The 16,878-nt window shown below is 43.9% G+C and overlaps 1 protein-coding gene across 1 annotated transcript in view; it reads right to left on the bottom strand.

Annotated features, from left to right (window-relative positions):
- BACE2 (beta-secretase 2) overlaps nucleotides 1-16,878 on the bottom strand; it is a 52,313-nt gene that overhangs the window by 26,158 nt on the left and 9,277 nt on the right. The window contains exon 3 of the mRNA XM_027689246.1: nucleotides 1,352-1,440. Coding sequence (XP_027545047.1) covers nucleotides 1,352-1,440 — 89 coding nt within the window. The remainder of the gene's footprint in view (nucleotides 1-1,351; nucleotides 1,441-16,878) is intronic.

Consider the following 16,878-nt stretch of genomic DNA (forward strand, 5'->3'; position numbering starts at 1 on the left):
AATTGCTCTGGACTGTAATGTCTTGAGTTTGAATAATTTTGCAAAACATCCTTAACTAACTCTTCAGGGCCTAAATGTCAAGGTTTCGTTATTAACTTTATATCAAAGTTCTCAAAACACAGTGTACACTGAGAACACTGATCAGAGACTGTAACCTTCAAGTGACTTCACAGCCTTTCTCAACACACAACCCTTACTGTAGCTGTTTCTAATGGTTTATGGTTCTTATGAGAGAGGCCTTGTCCTTCCAGTCTCAATAACATCAATTAAGAGAAAAGGGGGAAGGAATGTTTGTGCTTTAAATTCTTCGCAATTAAGTTTCCTCTAGGACTACATATGGAAGAGGATATTTGGCATAGAAAACTCTGCAGTAGTGCAGAAATAGCTTTTAAGTGCAAATTCTGGACTTTCCAGACCTGCAGCATATCAGAACAAGATGTGAAATATCTCCATTAACAGGATACATGACAGGAGGTAAGGCTATTCTAGTGAGGAGTGTGGAAATAATGGATTTCCCTCCAGCTCATCTTATTGGAAAAAAAGTGCAAAACCCCATATTAAAGTACATAATGAGGTAATGGGAATGGTGATACTCTCCAGCCTCCCAGCCCTCCAAGTATTTTCATCCATATGCTTCAGCTAAAGATAGGCACTGTGTTTTGGAGAAGTTTACCTGAAATAATTGAACCTAGAGAAGGGCAAAAAGGAAGGAAGAAAAGAGTGATTCAGACAGACAAAGCTGTGCTTGGCTGTGATATATGTCAGCTTAAGGTAAACACAGTAAATTTAGTGCATAACAAGCACCAAAACCGGCAAACTTGTATTTTATAAATAACAAGATTCATCAGGGTCTGTCTAGATCATTAACTGATTGAGGCCCTGGAGCCAAAATAAACAACAAATTAGGTTTTGACTAACTAATTTTGCTTTTGGAAGCGATGTCAAGTAAACAGATACAATTAATTTAATTAATTTAACTTAATTAATTTTTGGTTTCGAACAAAGGCAAAGTATATTTAAACTTTTAATTCCTTCCAAGACTATTCAGAGAAGAAATTGGCTGGAATTGGTGTGATTCTCTGCAGATGATTTTTACCCTGTAATCTTCTGCCTTTTTCTCCAGCTCTAAGCAGTGCTGTGCTCAGAGCTCAGCTGTGCTGAAATCACTGGGGCTGTTCATGGTGTCAGGCAGGACTTTGCACCAGGCAAGGCCAAAATTCCCATTCAGGGAACTAACATCCCACTCTCACGGGATGCCACAGTAGCCCCATAAACTGCCTTTTCATCCTCTCTTGCGTGGAGGAACCAGAATCTAAAAGACATCCCAACCCAGCACAGAACAGGTACTTACAGCTCGGCATCGAAGTAGGAGGTGACATCAGGATCAGGCACACCTGCCACAGCAAAATTACTGCTCCCAGTGTCAACCAGAATATTTAACTGCCAAAACAAAAAAAAAGGGGAAAAAAAAAAGGAGAGGTGATTTGCATATCCAATTAAACAAACAAACAAAGAAACCCATTACCGTTTCTGTCTAAACTACCTTCAGTTTAAAAAATCATGATGAACATTGCCCTGAAAAATAGATTTAGAGTCACTTTTGTGGAGAAAGATAATGTCGCTGCAGGCCCTTCAAAACAGCTGATCATGGTGAAGTGCTTTAAAATAGTCATGTTCCTGGAAGGGGGGAAACTTGCCAAGCCCATATTCGCACAGCAGATGAATTCCTGATCATCTCAGATTTCTTTTTTGGCCCAACCCATGCGTCTCAAAAACTTGGCTCATCCGGGACGCAAGCTGAATTATGTACTGCTCAAAGCACTGTTTGCCTTAGAGCTTATGAGATTTCTAAGTAGGGACTGAGTGCAGGTCTAGGACAGAAATAAGGAGAAGCACGAAGGTGCCTCATGGCTTGGAAAACATAGGGAACGATGCCCAGTTTGTCCTCAGCAGCAACAACCTCCCACAGCCTCCACCACCTTTACACAGGAGGATGGTGGATTTATAAACACTGTGAAAAACACTGATTGAAAAGTGGCCTAAGAGTGGGCCACTTGTTGGTTAATCCGGAGGGTGATTTAGGGCTAAAATTGCCTCACAAAACCACAGGCACAAAACAAGGTGCCTCCTTTCCCCATTTGGCTCAGGTAACCAGGCTGGTTCACCACAGCTTGTGCTAATACAAAGCTGGAGGAAACAGCAGCCAGACGCAGGATCAGCTTCTTTCAGTGAAACCAAGAAACTACATTAGATGTAGTGTCCTTAGATGATAATTTAAGTCAGTCAGTCAGAGACTGCACTGCTACTGAAAGCAAGGGTCACACTTTTCCCCTGCTCTTGGCTGGGTGCTTCCCAGGGCTTCTTGGCATATCCATGAGACTGTGATGCAAATCAGAGCAGATTCCTCACCTAAGACACCAAAAAAAAAAAAAAAAAAAAGCAATCTGCCATATCAGGCAGCTACTCAAAAAGAGGTGGTTGGAGCAGATACTAGAAGAGGGTGATTGCCTCTTTGGGTGACAGTGTGGTCTCAGATCAGCTTAAAACAATTGTGAAATGATACCCAAGGCAGCAGGGAACACATGCTCCCCAGAAAAATATTACAGAATTAAGAATTTTCCTGCAGGAGGGAGTGAGACACGAAGACTTGGTTGCCCGTGATGTAAAGACAGCTCGAATCAGCCTCTTTGTCAGCCCTCATCATTCCTCAAAAAGTGAGGCAGCTTGGGATCTAGCATGGAAAAGGGATGTGGGAAGGGTAAGAGAGAACCATCAGGGAAACAAGCTTAGTGTTGACAAAAGAAGTGGAGAAACACAGCTGAGCTCAGAAATGAGAGTAAAGACAAAGGAGGATAAAGCATTTGGAGAAGATACGCTGAATCCTGCTTTATTAAGCCTAAGACTGAGCATAGACAACAAAGTGTGAGTCAGTGTTCAACAACATCTTTGGTTCACTCATGGAGTGGGAGGGAGGAGATGGTTCCCCTTGTTTTACCTACTTAATATAGTATGGAACTGAGGAGCTCTGAAATTAAAACATGAACACAAAACCAACTAGTAACTTGGGGGAATCCCTTCTAAACTTCATTCACGCTCTGTCATTGGTATTCCTAGTCCTAATCATGCAGAAATCTTAAGACTAAAAAGAAACCAACCTACAACCTCAGTCAAGTGCCTCACTGCAGCCCAGATTTTAGATTAAGCAAAGACAATACATTAAAATTTATTTTGCAACCCCACAAGCTAGACAGAGACATTTCAAAACAAAAGGACATCTACAAGTTCACCTGGCTCCAGAAGCTGAGGCTTTAAAAGAAAATAAGAACCTCTGAGGCATGGCTTGCAATAAAATCCAAAGTTTGCCATATACTTAGTTTTGATGATATCAAAAGCCTGGCATTTTTTCAACTACCTAACAAAGTACAAACTATTCATTTCGCCCCTCCTGCCTTCTCCGGGATAGAAATCATATTAAAAATAAATAACAAAGAGCAGCTACAATGTGTCCATCCATCAGGACCGACAAAATTTGCCTCAAAGGGGTGCTGCAGGGCTTAAATTAATTAGGCTTCCTGAGGCAGTCTGTGATGCTTGAATAATGGGCATTATACATCAACTGTATAAATACATGTAGGTGTTGCCCCAGCCTCAGGAATATGCATGGCACCATACACGGAGGAGGACTTGGGGAAAAGAAAAAAATCCCCAACAAAATATGACACATATGAAAGATATTTTACCCCCACACCTTAAATACAATGTTATCACCACAGAATTCACAAATCACTGGAAGAAAAGGGCAAATTTACTACCCACAGTACAGGGCGAGTCAACATTTCCAAAAGAAAATAGATATCTCCCACAAAAAAAAAAAAAGGGAAAACACAAAGCTGGCTAACCATGCAAGCGCCAGCCCACTCGGACACAGCAGCGCTCACATGACAGATCCCTATTGAGCCTGACATTCCCTATCCGCATGTTTGTGCTTAATGAGATGCAGGCGGCCAGGGCAGACACTGATTTATTGTAGTCCTCACAATAGCGCCAGTGATTAGCAGCTCATTTTGGGGTGGGTACAACTTACTGAGTTCCCTTTCTCTCCCGGCTACCCTTCGGGTCTGGATTTCCTTTAGTGCCTTCACATCTCATTAAGAGCCACTTTCATGTTGTCGCCACTGGAGCCTTCTTTACTCCGTGGTGCTGCTGGGGGAGCTTCAGGCGAGCTCTGGGGAGTCACAAGGTGGCCACTGAAGGAGCCACGGCCCAGGGCTGCCCATCCTGCCCCATCTCGATCAAACATCCACAGCAGCCCTGCTGAGAAGGACTTGGGGCTGTTGGTGTCTAAGAGGCTGGATGTGAGCTGGCCATGGGCTCTGGTAACCCAGAACTCCCCCATGCCCTGGGCTGCATCACAAAGCAGCGTGGGCAGCAGATGAGGGGGGATTCTGCTCCTCTGCCCCACTCTGGTGAGACCCCACCTGCAGAGCTGCCTCCAGCTCTGAGGAATAGCACAGGAAGGACATGGAGCTCTCAGAGCGAGTCCAGAGGAGGCACCAAGGTGATCAGAGGGATGGAGCAGCTCTGCTGGGAGAAAAGGCTGGGACAGTTGGGATTGTTCAGTCTGGAGAAGAGAAAACTTCAGGGTAACCCAACTGCAGCCTTCCAGTACCTGAAGGGAGTAGAGAAGAAAGATGGAAGGACACTATTTACAAGGTCCTGTAGTGACAGCACAAGGGGGAATGGCTTCAAACTGAAATAGAATGGCTTTAGATTAGATATTAGAAAAAATTCTTTCTTGTGAGGGTGGTGAGACAGTGGAACAGATTGCCCAGAGAAGCTGTGGATGCCCCATCCCTGGAAATGTTCAAAGCCAAGATGGGGCTCTGAGCAACCTGGTCTACTGGAAGGTGTCCCTGCCCATGGTGGCGGGGGTGGAACAAGATGATCCTTTCCAATCCAAACTGTTCCATGATTCTGTGGTCTTCAGAGGGCAGCCCTGCCCTCTCCCAAAAGATGAAGCCAAACAGACCATGTTTCACTCCCTAGCCACTGCATTTCTCTGCCAGAAATCCACGGCACCTCCACCTGATTCCCTGAGCAATCCGCTGTGACAGCTGGAGAGCGGCCAAACCTCTCTGTGTGCCTTTACCTTTCTCCCACAGGGATACAAGACCCTGATGCTGAGGCAGAACCCACAGTGGTGGTATCACCCTCTCCAGCTGCCCCGGAGATGGTGGCTCAGAGCTCTCACAGGCAGGCGGAGCAGCTCCCTTGGGTTTATTTTGGCCATCGAGTGAATCACTTCCTGTCACTCAGAGCTGATTATTTAGTGATCTCCCCGTTTTGTCAAAGACTGCCAGACAAAGCCAGGTTTTGCAAACGCCAAGACACGGCTGAACAAGGCTATGAAGGCAAAACTGCACCAAGTCTGCTGACCGATCACATGCCCAGCCTTAAAACCAATGAAACCCTACTTTCCTTTTGCTTTCAGAGGCACAGAAGCAAAGCCTTGTTGTTTTTGCTTTTCTTTATGTATTTATTTTATTTTTGTGGCTTCCAAGTTCAATTTCAGACCCACATGGCAGACACTAAGAGCAAATGCAATAGGCTGTTTTTTCCCCCTGAAGGTCACCTTTACCACAGCCGTGGGACATAAAACCTGCACCTAGTAAAGCACCTGGAGATTATTCTGCTGGATGCATTTCCTATGTGGAAACAGTGTTGTTATTATTAATAGGAGGTTCATAAAGATCCCTGTTATAGAGTAAGCTAGACAGGAACATCCACCTCTGCCATGACAAACTTACAGACAGAATCTGACATTCCATCTATATGCCATTAAGTTGTGGTTATAAAAAGAAACAAATCCAAACCTGTTTACTGAAAGTCACAAACATTGAAAGTAGAAGTCTCTTCGGTCATGCATTTTACATTTTTTCTACTCTGAAGGGGGAGGAACACTAAAAAAACCACCCAGTTGTAATGATTTTTTTTCAGCTGGAAATCAAACACACTGTCGGTCTTCAAGGATCCCTCAAACTTGCCAGTGCTTGATTCAGCTCCAACATCAAATAGCACCTTCTGTACGCTATCCCAACTTCAATAATTTAACTTGCCACTATGTCTTTAATATTTTTAAGCCTTCCGTTGCTGAGTGTTGTGTTTTGATATCAGAAAACAAAAAGTAATTGTCTATTCGTGTGTCATTATTTCATTCAGCAAAGCTTTGGCTGTCTTTGTTCAGGCACCTGCCCTATCTGATACAGCAGGTGATGTCAATGTGACGACATCAACGCCAGCCTCGGCATTATGTATGCATCATTTAACTGCCTGGTGAACAGCAATTTGCAGTTATCCACCGTGCATTCAGAAAGTGATTTCCTTCACTTTTTCAAGGAAAAGTGATAAAATGTAGCAGTCGTGCAATTTTTGTCACATACAGGTTGCTCGCATCCCTCAGCAGACAAACCTCGCCCCTGTTCTGATACACACCCTGCTCAACTTCACAGAAGTTTCGCTTCCCTGTTTTACTTCGAGGTTGGGAGTTTTTGGTAACTTTCAGAAAAAATATACAAAGCAAATCCCACAGGCTACAAGGGCAAGATGCATTTCTTCGAAGCAGCTCTCTGCATGATTTAGCATACACAGCCTTTTCCAGGTGTGGAATCCTAGGGCTTGCATGCAACCCTGTCCCACTGCAGCTTTTGATGTGACTCCTTGGGTAACCCACACTAAAAGTCTTCATTAAAAGACTAGCCCATGGAAAAATCCACCACAGTTTTTTTTTCCAGCTTAATGGGTCATTTAGGTCAAGTAATAAAGTTTCACTCCTTGACAGACTACAGTCCCTACAACTACTTGAAAGGAGGTTGTAGTGAAGTGGGTCTTAATTTCCTTTCCTAGGTAACAGTTGACAGGACAAGAGGAAATGGCCTCAAGTTGCACCAGGGAAGGTTTAGATTTGATATTAGGAAAAAATTTTTCTTGGAAAGTGTTGAAAAGCATTGGATCAGACTGCCCTGGGAAGTGGTGAGTCACCATAGAAGGAAGTGTTCAAAACACATGTGGATATGGCACTTGAGGACATGGTTTAGTGGTGAACACGGTGGTGGTGCTATGTTGATGGTTGGACTTGATGATCTTACAAGTTTTTTCCAACCTTAACATTTCTATGATTCTATGAAGAAACCAGATTGCAAAAATATATTTGGCTCTTCATCCCTGCTTCAGCTGAAGCATAGGGGGTGGGGGAAAAAAAAAAGGGAGTAAGATTTGCACAGAGAGGGCCATAAATACAATAATCAATCTCATTCAGCCTTACATTTACTCTGGGGTTCAGTCAAAACCTTAATAAAAGACAATTGATAGTTTCCACTGCATAAGCCAGCAGAGCAAAGCAGCTGACTCTGTAAGAATTCATAGGATCACTGAATGGCTCAAAATCTCATTCCAGCCCCCCTGCCATGGGCAGGGACACCTCCCACTAGCCCAAGTTGCTCCAAGCCCCGTCCAACCTGGCCTTAAACACTTCCAGGGATGGGGCAGCCACAGCTTCTCTGGGCAACCTGTGCCAGGGCCTCACCACACTCATAGTAAAGAATTTCTTCCTAATATCTAATCTAAACCTACTCTTTTACAATGACATGTCTTTTCATGATGAAAACGATAAGCCATCACGCCTTCCCTGGGATTTTAACTTGACCCAAGGGCACTCCTTTCTTTTCCCTTCTCTCCCATCCCTGGCAAAGAAAGAGATGGTTCCACACCAGTAACATTCATCTGCTATTCAAAATCTTGTCTTGCTGTGCTTTCATGATTTCTCCCAAAGCACACGCTTAAAACAGGGTTTATAATCCTACTCTGCTTCATGGAGATTGCCACACAGTGAACTATCACAAAGTAAAAAAGTTTTTATCCCCATGTAGAGACCAGTAATAGGAAGCACCACATCACCTGCTCATGAGCTGTTGCCACACAGCACAATGTACTGGCTTAGTAGGAGTCCACCCCATCTAACCCCTGAGCTTGTACCATCCCTTAACTCACTCTCTTTTTTATTTTGTCCCACACATAATAAACCCTCCAGAAAATAACCTGCTAGACAGTGCTTAAAAAAAGGTGCAAAGCAGCACTGTGTTTCTTGTTAGGGATTAGCAGCTAGAAATCATTTGGGTAACAGCCCTTCTTTTTCAAGCTGGTTAATAGATAGGAAAATTAGTTGCCAATTTAAATGCTGCCTCATTTAACACAACGATTCCTAATTACATTATCAGCCCATCTGGCAAGAATTGCTTACAACTATCACACAGAAAAGAAAACAGTAGAAACTATATGCTGTGTTTGCCCACAGTTATTACGTGCTATTATTGGCACTGACTGTCTGTCAGGTTATTTCAGCAATTTGTTTCTATAAATTAGTTATGTCACAATATACAGAGGCTTTTTAAGCACTGCATGATTTTTTCCTCTGTGTTACTTGGAATTAACATTTACAGCCTAGTTTCTATTAAAAAAAAATCAGAAAGCTAGGCTTTAATATAGATTCTTCATCTGGTCTTCTTATGATGCAGAAATAAAACCACTTTAAAAGATGAGTTAGAAGAATCTTTGGAACTTTTCTAGATGTAGAGGTCTGCAAAGTCAGATATAAACTTATAAAGCCTCCACAGTGACGCATTTCTGCTTGCAGAATAATATGTATTTTGCTGAAAAGGTAAGCCTGAAAAGAAAAAGAAAGCAAAGTTTGTTGGACCAGGGGCAGGGATGGGACTCTCCCATTTTTCCCTGCTCGTGAGCAGTCCCTGGACCAGAGCAGCTCAGCAGCACTTCACAGAATGGCTCAGGCTGAAGACACCTCTGGAGGTCATCTGGTCCAGCCCCAAATGCTCAAGCAGGCTCAGCTAGAGCAGGATGCCCAGGACCACATCCAGACAGCTTCTGAAAGTCTCCAAGGATGGAAACTCCACCACCTCTCTGTGGGCAACCTGTGCCAGTGCTTGGTCACCCTCACAGTAAAAATGTGTTTTTCCATATGTTTAGAAGGAACCTCCTGTGTTTTGCAATTTGTGCCCTCTGCCTCTGGTCTTGTCACTGCCACCTCTGAAAAGAGCCTGGCTCCGTCCTCTTCACACCTTCCCTTTAGATGTTTATGTACAGTGATGAGATCCCCCTGAGCCTTCTCTTCTCCAGGCCAAACAGTCCCAGCTTCCCCAGCCTTTCCTCATGCAAGAGGTGCTCCAGTCCCTTAAATGTCTTCATGGCCCTTTCTTTGCTTTCTGTCTTGTACTGGGGAGCCCAGAGCTGGAGACAGAACTCCAGGTTTGGCCTCACCAGTGCCGAGCAGAGGAATCCAGACAACAACTCAGCTCTCTCTCTCTGAGAACTGCACAGCCACCAGTGGTGGTGGAGGAACACCTCACCCAAAGCCAAATGACTCTCTGCACTTTGATGGTGTCACACTCTATCTTTGAGGAGGAGGAAGAGGAGGAAGAGTGCAGGCCCACATGTCACGCCAAGTCTGGGAGGAGAAGTATTTCCAGCGTTGCCCTGAGTGAGGTCACCTCACCAGAGAAAACAGACCTATCTGCTCCCACCTCCAAAAAAAACCCCTCCCACAGTCGTAAGAAGGGTTTAACCACACAGCCAAGATAAGAGAGGCATTGTGAGAAGGAAAAATGAACGGAGATTGATTATTTTCTGATGATGTTTGTTCAGCAGGTGGTGCCCACGTTTGGCTGCAACGCCACACTGGGGAGGCAAAGGAAGGTGACTTGTTGCTGCATGAAAACGCGGGCAAACCAGAAGGTCAAGTTTATCACAAGGGTAATTCCTGCCCTCACAACAGCATAAGTTTTTCACAGAAACTGGTGTGTTTGTAGGTTGGGGAGTTAGAAGGAAAACAAGTGGCAAGTGGAGGCTCTTCAGGGCAGCAGCAGCAGAACAAGCTCACCAGAGAGTTTGGCCCTTGCTGTCATTCCCCTCATCCAGCTGGTGTCAGGACCTGGAATTTGACCCCATATCTACAGTACCTAGATATTCACTCTCTCCCTCAACCACCTAAAACACTCAGCTATTCCTGGACATTCTCACTGGGCCCAGCAGAAGACCAAGAGTCTTTCACCCTCAATCCCTTCATGATCTGCACTGCCAGACTGGGAGGAACACTTTTCTTTCTCTCTGAAAAGCAATAATCTCTTTCTTGGCCAGAAGATTACAAAGTACTATCTGGATTAGCCAATCTATCCGTGCTTAAGAGCACTGCATGCTTCTGTAGTGGAGATTGGTATAAAAAACACAAATGCTAAAATGACAGATTGCTCAGAAGTATAAACTTGCTAAACTAAATTGTGAGTTGAAATATGAGCATCTGACTCTGGGACTGATGAATAGTCATTTTGAAGAGAAATATTACAGGAAGTGCTTTATATATATTATCATTTTGACAATAAGGGAAGGCTATTATGGTTTAAAGACAAAAAAAAATAGTCAGCCAATCAATCCTGGGAACAAAACAAAATATCCATTCTTCATTTCCACGCTCTCCTTTCTGCCAATGCCTTCGGTTCCCTAAACATTAGCATTCTTTCTGCACTTGCTGTCTCATGTGCTATCTTATTTTTCAGGCTGAAATTTATTTGCTGTGTCCAGATTTATCATACAACACATCCATCCTATTCATGCTATATGAACATGCTTTGCTGTTGAACATGAGCTATTACTTGCTTATCTTAGAGCTGTGTGAATCGTAGCAATTTTGTCCCATTACCTTTTCAGAAAAGATTAACCTTTCTTCCTCTTTTTTATTTTTCCCTCCCCCCAGATACAAGTCCCTCTCCCATATCACAACCTATAGCAGACAGAAAACTAGGTGTGTGTGAAGCAATCCCCTAGCTCACATAAACCAGCTACAGCTGAAATCATGCCCTGCTCTAGGCACTGAGTTTTAAGGAAAATCTGGACTAGTTAAAGTTCAGTAACAACAACAAGCTAGAGCTCTAGCAAAACCTCACCTGTAAATAACCATTGACAGGCTTGAACTGGTTTGAGAAGCCTGAGGAAAACACTGATAGTCTTTTAACAGACATAGGATTGCCACAGAGACACCTTGAGAGCCAAATCTTTCAGGAAGAAGGGGTTGCAGGCAAGCCAACAGGTACCTTCATCAGCCTTTCCCAGGGCAGCCAGCAATGCATGTTAACCATGAGTGGACTGTTAGTTCTTACGAAGAGCGGTAGTTGCTCAAGGGCTCACAAATTTGAGCAAGAAAATTCTATATATTTGCTATACTTACACTACAGACTTTCTTGAATGGAAAGATTAATGAGTGCCTGGATAAATGGAGGATTAAAAAACCCCCACAAACACACTCTGAAATTCAAGAATGAATGCAGGAGACATCAGCTATTCGCAGTTAAGTGCACACAAAGCTCCTGTTAAACCCCAAAGCCTGTTTCCACCTGTTAGTAGGTGTAAAGGAATTAAATTCATCAATTTTCTGCTAATTACAGTACAGCACAGCACTGACGAGACAGGGAGACTGTGAGCCGAATGCCATTGGGAGCAACTCTAACTGCAAGACTCATGAGGAATCCCAGTGCCCACGCAGCCTGGATTTAGAGATAGGCTACATCTAAGCTCTGGGCTGTGTCCTAAATTAGTACACACCTCATTCAGAGCTCACCCCACCCTCCCTAGAGAACACAGTGGCCAGAGGTGTTGGAGAGACAGCTATTAATTCAATAATTCAATAGCTAAAAAGAGCCTCACTCTTGGAGATAACGCTCGTGAAGGGCATCACTGATTTCATAGTCACCTTCTCAGCCTAAACCCCTTCCTCACTTGGAAACCACAGAGTGTTACCACTGCAAAGCAGACCTGCTGGACACTGTCTGGCAGGATTTTGAGCTCTTTGGAGCAGTGGCCAGTCACATCAGATGGGCTACTGGGCACTGCAGGAAGACTTGAGGAGAAGGAGAGCTTCCAGCTCCATGGTAAATAGGACAGTGGTGGAGGTGATGGAAGGGCTGCACACTTGTATTTCACAATCCAGGGGCACAGACACCACCAGGAAGCAAAAAAGGGTTTCACTCTTTCCAGACAGCTCCCTCAGCAAGCCTCTGTGCACTTGTACCCTTGTGCTCCACCACAGCCTGTCTCGCTTCGTTCCTGAGAAAACCACTGTCAAATTATTTCAGTTGACCTGAAGCGAAACTTTCTCTGCAAGAAAATAAAAAAAAGACAATCACCTCACTGAAAAAAACAACAAACCATCCACCTCAGGTGTCTGAGGTTAAATGTTTGCTATGGCTATTCTGTTTACCAGCACTACTTAGGGCATGATCCTTCTAAAAAAGCATAATCATGTCAAAGAATTTTAGAGGTCTTTTTTTTTTTTGTAGGGGCAAAAATAAAGGAGAAAGGGACTCACCATGCTAATAAACTGCCTTTCAGAATACAGTATCAAGGAGGGCTTTTTGCTTTATTGTTTTGCCTTTTTTTTTCCTAAGGAAATGAAATCAGTAAGCCTGCATTAATATATTATACTCAGTGAATGATTACAGTTAGAAGCTGCATAAAGTTCAGAATTTCAATTTTCCAAGGCTTTTGCTCTGCAAAATTAGCTTCCAATTTATTCTGTCAGGTCATTCTTTTCTTTTCCTCTATTGTTCATTAGACTCAGAGAAACTGCTGTCTGAAAAAAAAAAAAAGGCATTTTTAGCTCTTCTCTACCTACCTTCAGAAGCCCTACACTACAAAAAAAAGTTTGTTTTGAAACTAAATCAACAACCCTGCAACTGCAGTAAGACCAAAACAGTTTTATGCATTTGCAGAGAGCCAAGCCAGACTGAGTAAACTCAAGGAGGCTTGAACTGACTTGAACTGAACCTTCCTCACCCTGTACAAGCTTCTACACCTGAATCACTGCCCATGTTTATTCTGCCATTTGGAAATAACAAAATTAATCAAGGGCCACATTTCAAACTTCATCATCGTTTACGAAGCCCATTCCTAATGTTCTTGAGATTAGGCAAGGAGGGATCTCTAGCCCATGAGCGCTGTTATTTTTTTGGTAACCTCCCTTTTTGTCAGAGACACCACAGCATCCTTATCCTTCAGCAGCAGGCAGAAACCTTCCAGGAGAGGTTCAGTCTCACTCCTTTATTTCTATCTCCATTAAAGGGTCCCCTTCACATCAAAAATCTGAACTTCAGTCTCCCATTTAAGTAAGACCCTGGCTTTCAAATTGCACTGGAGGTGTGAAACCAAGTGCCAAAGCTGCTCCTTCAATTTTAAGAAGCTTTTTTTAATATATATTTTTTTTTGAGAGAGAGACAATTTACGAGAGTGTGTAGTGACAGGACAAGGGGGAATGGCTTCAAACTGACAGAGAGAAGGTTTAGATTAGATACTAGCAAAAAATTCTTCCCTGTGAGGGTGGTGAGGCCCTGGCACAGGTTGCCCAGAGAAGTTGTGGATGTCCCATCCCTGGAAGTGTCCAAGGCCAGGTTGGACAGGGCTTGGAGCAACCTGGGCTAGTGGAAGGTGGCCCTGCCCATGGCAGGGGGTTGGAATGGGATGATCTTTAAGGTCCCTTCCAACCCAGGCCATTCCATGATTCTATGACTTGTAGGCAGCAAGTAACTTTGGAAAAAGGCTGCATTTAAAAGGCAAGAAAGAAGAAAACGAAGCTTGCAGGACAGCAGTGAGACAGAGCAGAGTTTTCAGAAGGCTGCATGCCAGGTCTGCTCTCTCACCTCTCCTCCCCCCATCAACTCGCTTCTTGCAGTGACACAACTCTTTTCAGGTTTTTTTCCCCTCCTCTGTCAAGATGTTGGTTTTGGAGACGGGTGTTTGTTAGCAAAGGCTTTTCAAAGCCTGGGGAGCTGTGAGGAGGAGAGGTGAAGGCAGGACGCTCCTGACTCATCAAGTCTATCTGTTCTCCCCAGAACGAGCTCTTCCCCACACAGAGGGGCCACCACTCATTATAACATCCTTCCAGCTTCAGGGAGTCCTCCTTATGTTTTTTTAGTGCTTTTCTTCAAGAAGGACACTGAATGCTCTCAGATATTTTCCAGCCCTTCCCCTAAAACATGGTAGCAAAACCAAAGTGGATAAGCATCTTTTTTCCCGGGTTTTCTTTACCCATACACTGCAACAGTGAGACAACCAACCTTCCCAAAACATGAAAGCCAATGGATGATTACATGGGAACTCCCATCTTGCTGCTTAAGTCAAGTTCATGGCTGTGAAAGCAGCCTCTTACTCCTGGAGGCCAAGAAACTACCACCAACCCCACATTCAGACGCTGAGATCCCTGGATTAGCTGAGATCATGAAGAGGCAAATAAATTAGCACACACCTTGGAAAACCAACTGAGAACTCCCTGTACTTCAAGGCATGACCTCTGCAATAAAAATGCCATAACTTGTTCTTCAGGACTGGATTTGCAGCGCTGCCAGATTTTATTTAACACACAAGAGCTGGGATGTGTCAGCCTGGAGAGCTGAAAAGACTGACCCCATCCCCTAACTCCCCTGAACTACCTGTTCTTCACCTGTCAGAGCAGCTCCCACCTCTCTTCCTCCCTTTATGTCAAGAAAACACCCACAATCCCACACTTTCACACACCTACTTGGGCTGCTGCTACACGGATGGTAAAGGGACACGACTGGATCTGCTGGTGCAGGCGAAGGGAGGGTGGGAAGAGATCAGGATAAAAACCGAAAGAAGTTCAGCTACGTCAACCACCAGGACTGGAATTTGGTTATTCTGATTGCACTCCCTGCTAGAAAAGCTGTGCCACACCTCTGGGGAAAAGGTGAAGGGCCAGGTAGCTTCCCACTGGCATCTCTGGAGGCGGCAGGAATGTACACAGGCAGCCCCAGGTCTCAGAGCACAAACAAGGTGACGCAACCACGGTGGTTTTATTTCCCCGGTAATTAATAAAGGGAATACAACAGACAGAAGGCTTTTGCTCCCCATTGCACCTGACCTATTTAGGATATTAACCAAGCAGAATCTGATTGTCATCATGGGTGTTCCCTGGAATTATACAAGGGAGTTCAAAGGCACAAACAGAAAGCAGCATTACATTCCATTAATAGCAGGAAGGACTATTTGATTGGGGGGAAAAAAAGAAAACAAGCTACTAAGCAATGTCAAAATGATGAGATTGATTTATTAAAAATAAGAATCACATTTTTTATTCATATTTATTCTAACATTTCTACTTAAAATTTTGGCAGGACCATTTAAAAGGCAGTTTTGACTCTCACGTGAAGTAAGATACGATTTTTTAGTTCTCTTTTCTAAAAGCAGCACTGTTCCTCCCCCTGCTATTGGACTCGTTTATTCCTCTCTCTCCTCAAACATTCACACTTTAGTCTTTACCTTGGCTAATACTGTGGAGGCAGCAGCTCTGGGAAATGAACCAGCTTTGCCCGTGGCTCATACATCAATACAATTGTTAACCAAGTTCCACTATAAAAATCTTGATTACGCAGGAGAGCACAGAGGCATGCAGGAACACAGCTTTATTTCCAGATACCGGGCTGAGTTTGTAGGGCAGGAAGTTAAAAGACTTTGTTATGCTCTCAGGTTGATGAAGTCTGCCAGGACGCATCACAACAACACATGGAAGACACATTCCTACTACCCATTCCTCTGGATATCAACCTGTGTCTAGAACTAAGCTACTTCTACTTTGGCCAAGGGTTATAACTCACTGTGAGATGGCAGATGCATGATGGGAGTTGGAACTAGATGATTTTTAAGGTCCCTTCCAACCCAAACCCGTCTGTGATTGTCTGGTACCTCAAGTTCATTTTACACACTACAGGGAAGGCAGCAAGTGCAGCCACGTTGGAGGTGTTGGTGCTCAGGGCAGTGGAATTGTGGAATTTCTCCCACTAGCAACATCAAACGTTGTGCACGCCTGCCATTGAGAAAGCTTCCAAAACTGACCAAAAACTTGCAGGCAGCATCACTAGGATTTGGTCACTTGCCAATACAGAATTACCCTGAAGGCTCGTCAGAGTGCAAATGAAAGTTAATTTTTAGCTGGAACATGTAACAGGCACCAGCATTCCTTACTACAGCTCCTGAGACATTTTTCGAGCTTTTCCCACCCCCTCATCCCCCCATTATTTATCTCAGCAGTTCAAATGCAAAAATCTGGCACTTTGGATCATGTGAAATGTTTGTGTTATTCCCTGAAGGACTTCGCATCCCGAGAAGTAATGAGAAGATTATTCTGTGACAGTTAAACTGAAGCACTGTGACTGCATCAGATGTTATCTTGCTACAGCACTTCTCAGACTTTTGGGAAGTGTGACCACCTTTGAACTCCTTTGTCTTATTTGCAACCCGAGAGTCACTGAGAAGAAAAATGAATGAATTAAATAAAAATCTCTTTAGTCACAGAAAAGGAGCAGTAGGATTGATGAATCATTTTCTGACACGCCTCACATTTCACTCTTACCCGTAGCAGACGTGTACTAAGGCAGCACAGTGAATAAAAGCACAGGTCTTTCCACACCACGCTCTAGCAGCAGGGTAATACTGCCCTGAAGACCTTCCAAATTGATACAGTGTGTTCTCTCTTCAATCATAGAATGGCGTGGGTTGGAAGGGACCTTAAAGATCATCTTATTCCAACCCCCTGCCATAGGCAGGGACACCTTCCACTAGACCAGGTTGGTCAGAGTTCCATCCAGCCTGGCCTTGAAAAGACACTACAACTGTTAATTTCTTAGGCTGCAAACACTGACAGCCAAGGTTTCTGTATCAGCAGGTATCTTAATGGAATTTTGGAAGGAAAGCTTCCATTTAGGTAGGGAAAAAATGAGAGAAAAAAAACCCCAAAACCTGCCTTCAGAT

This window comes from Neopelma chrysocephalum, unplaced genomic scaffold (assembly GCF_003984885.1).
Source record: "Neopelma chrysocephalum unplaced genomic scaffold, ASM398488v2 Primary Assembly neopelma1_76, whole genome shotgun sequence".
NCBI classification, from domain to species: Eukaryota; Metazoa; Chordata; class Aves; order Passeriformes; family Pipridae; genus Neopelma; species Neopelma chrysocephalum.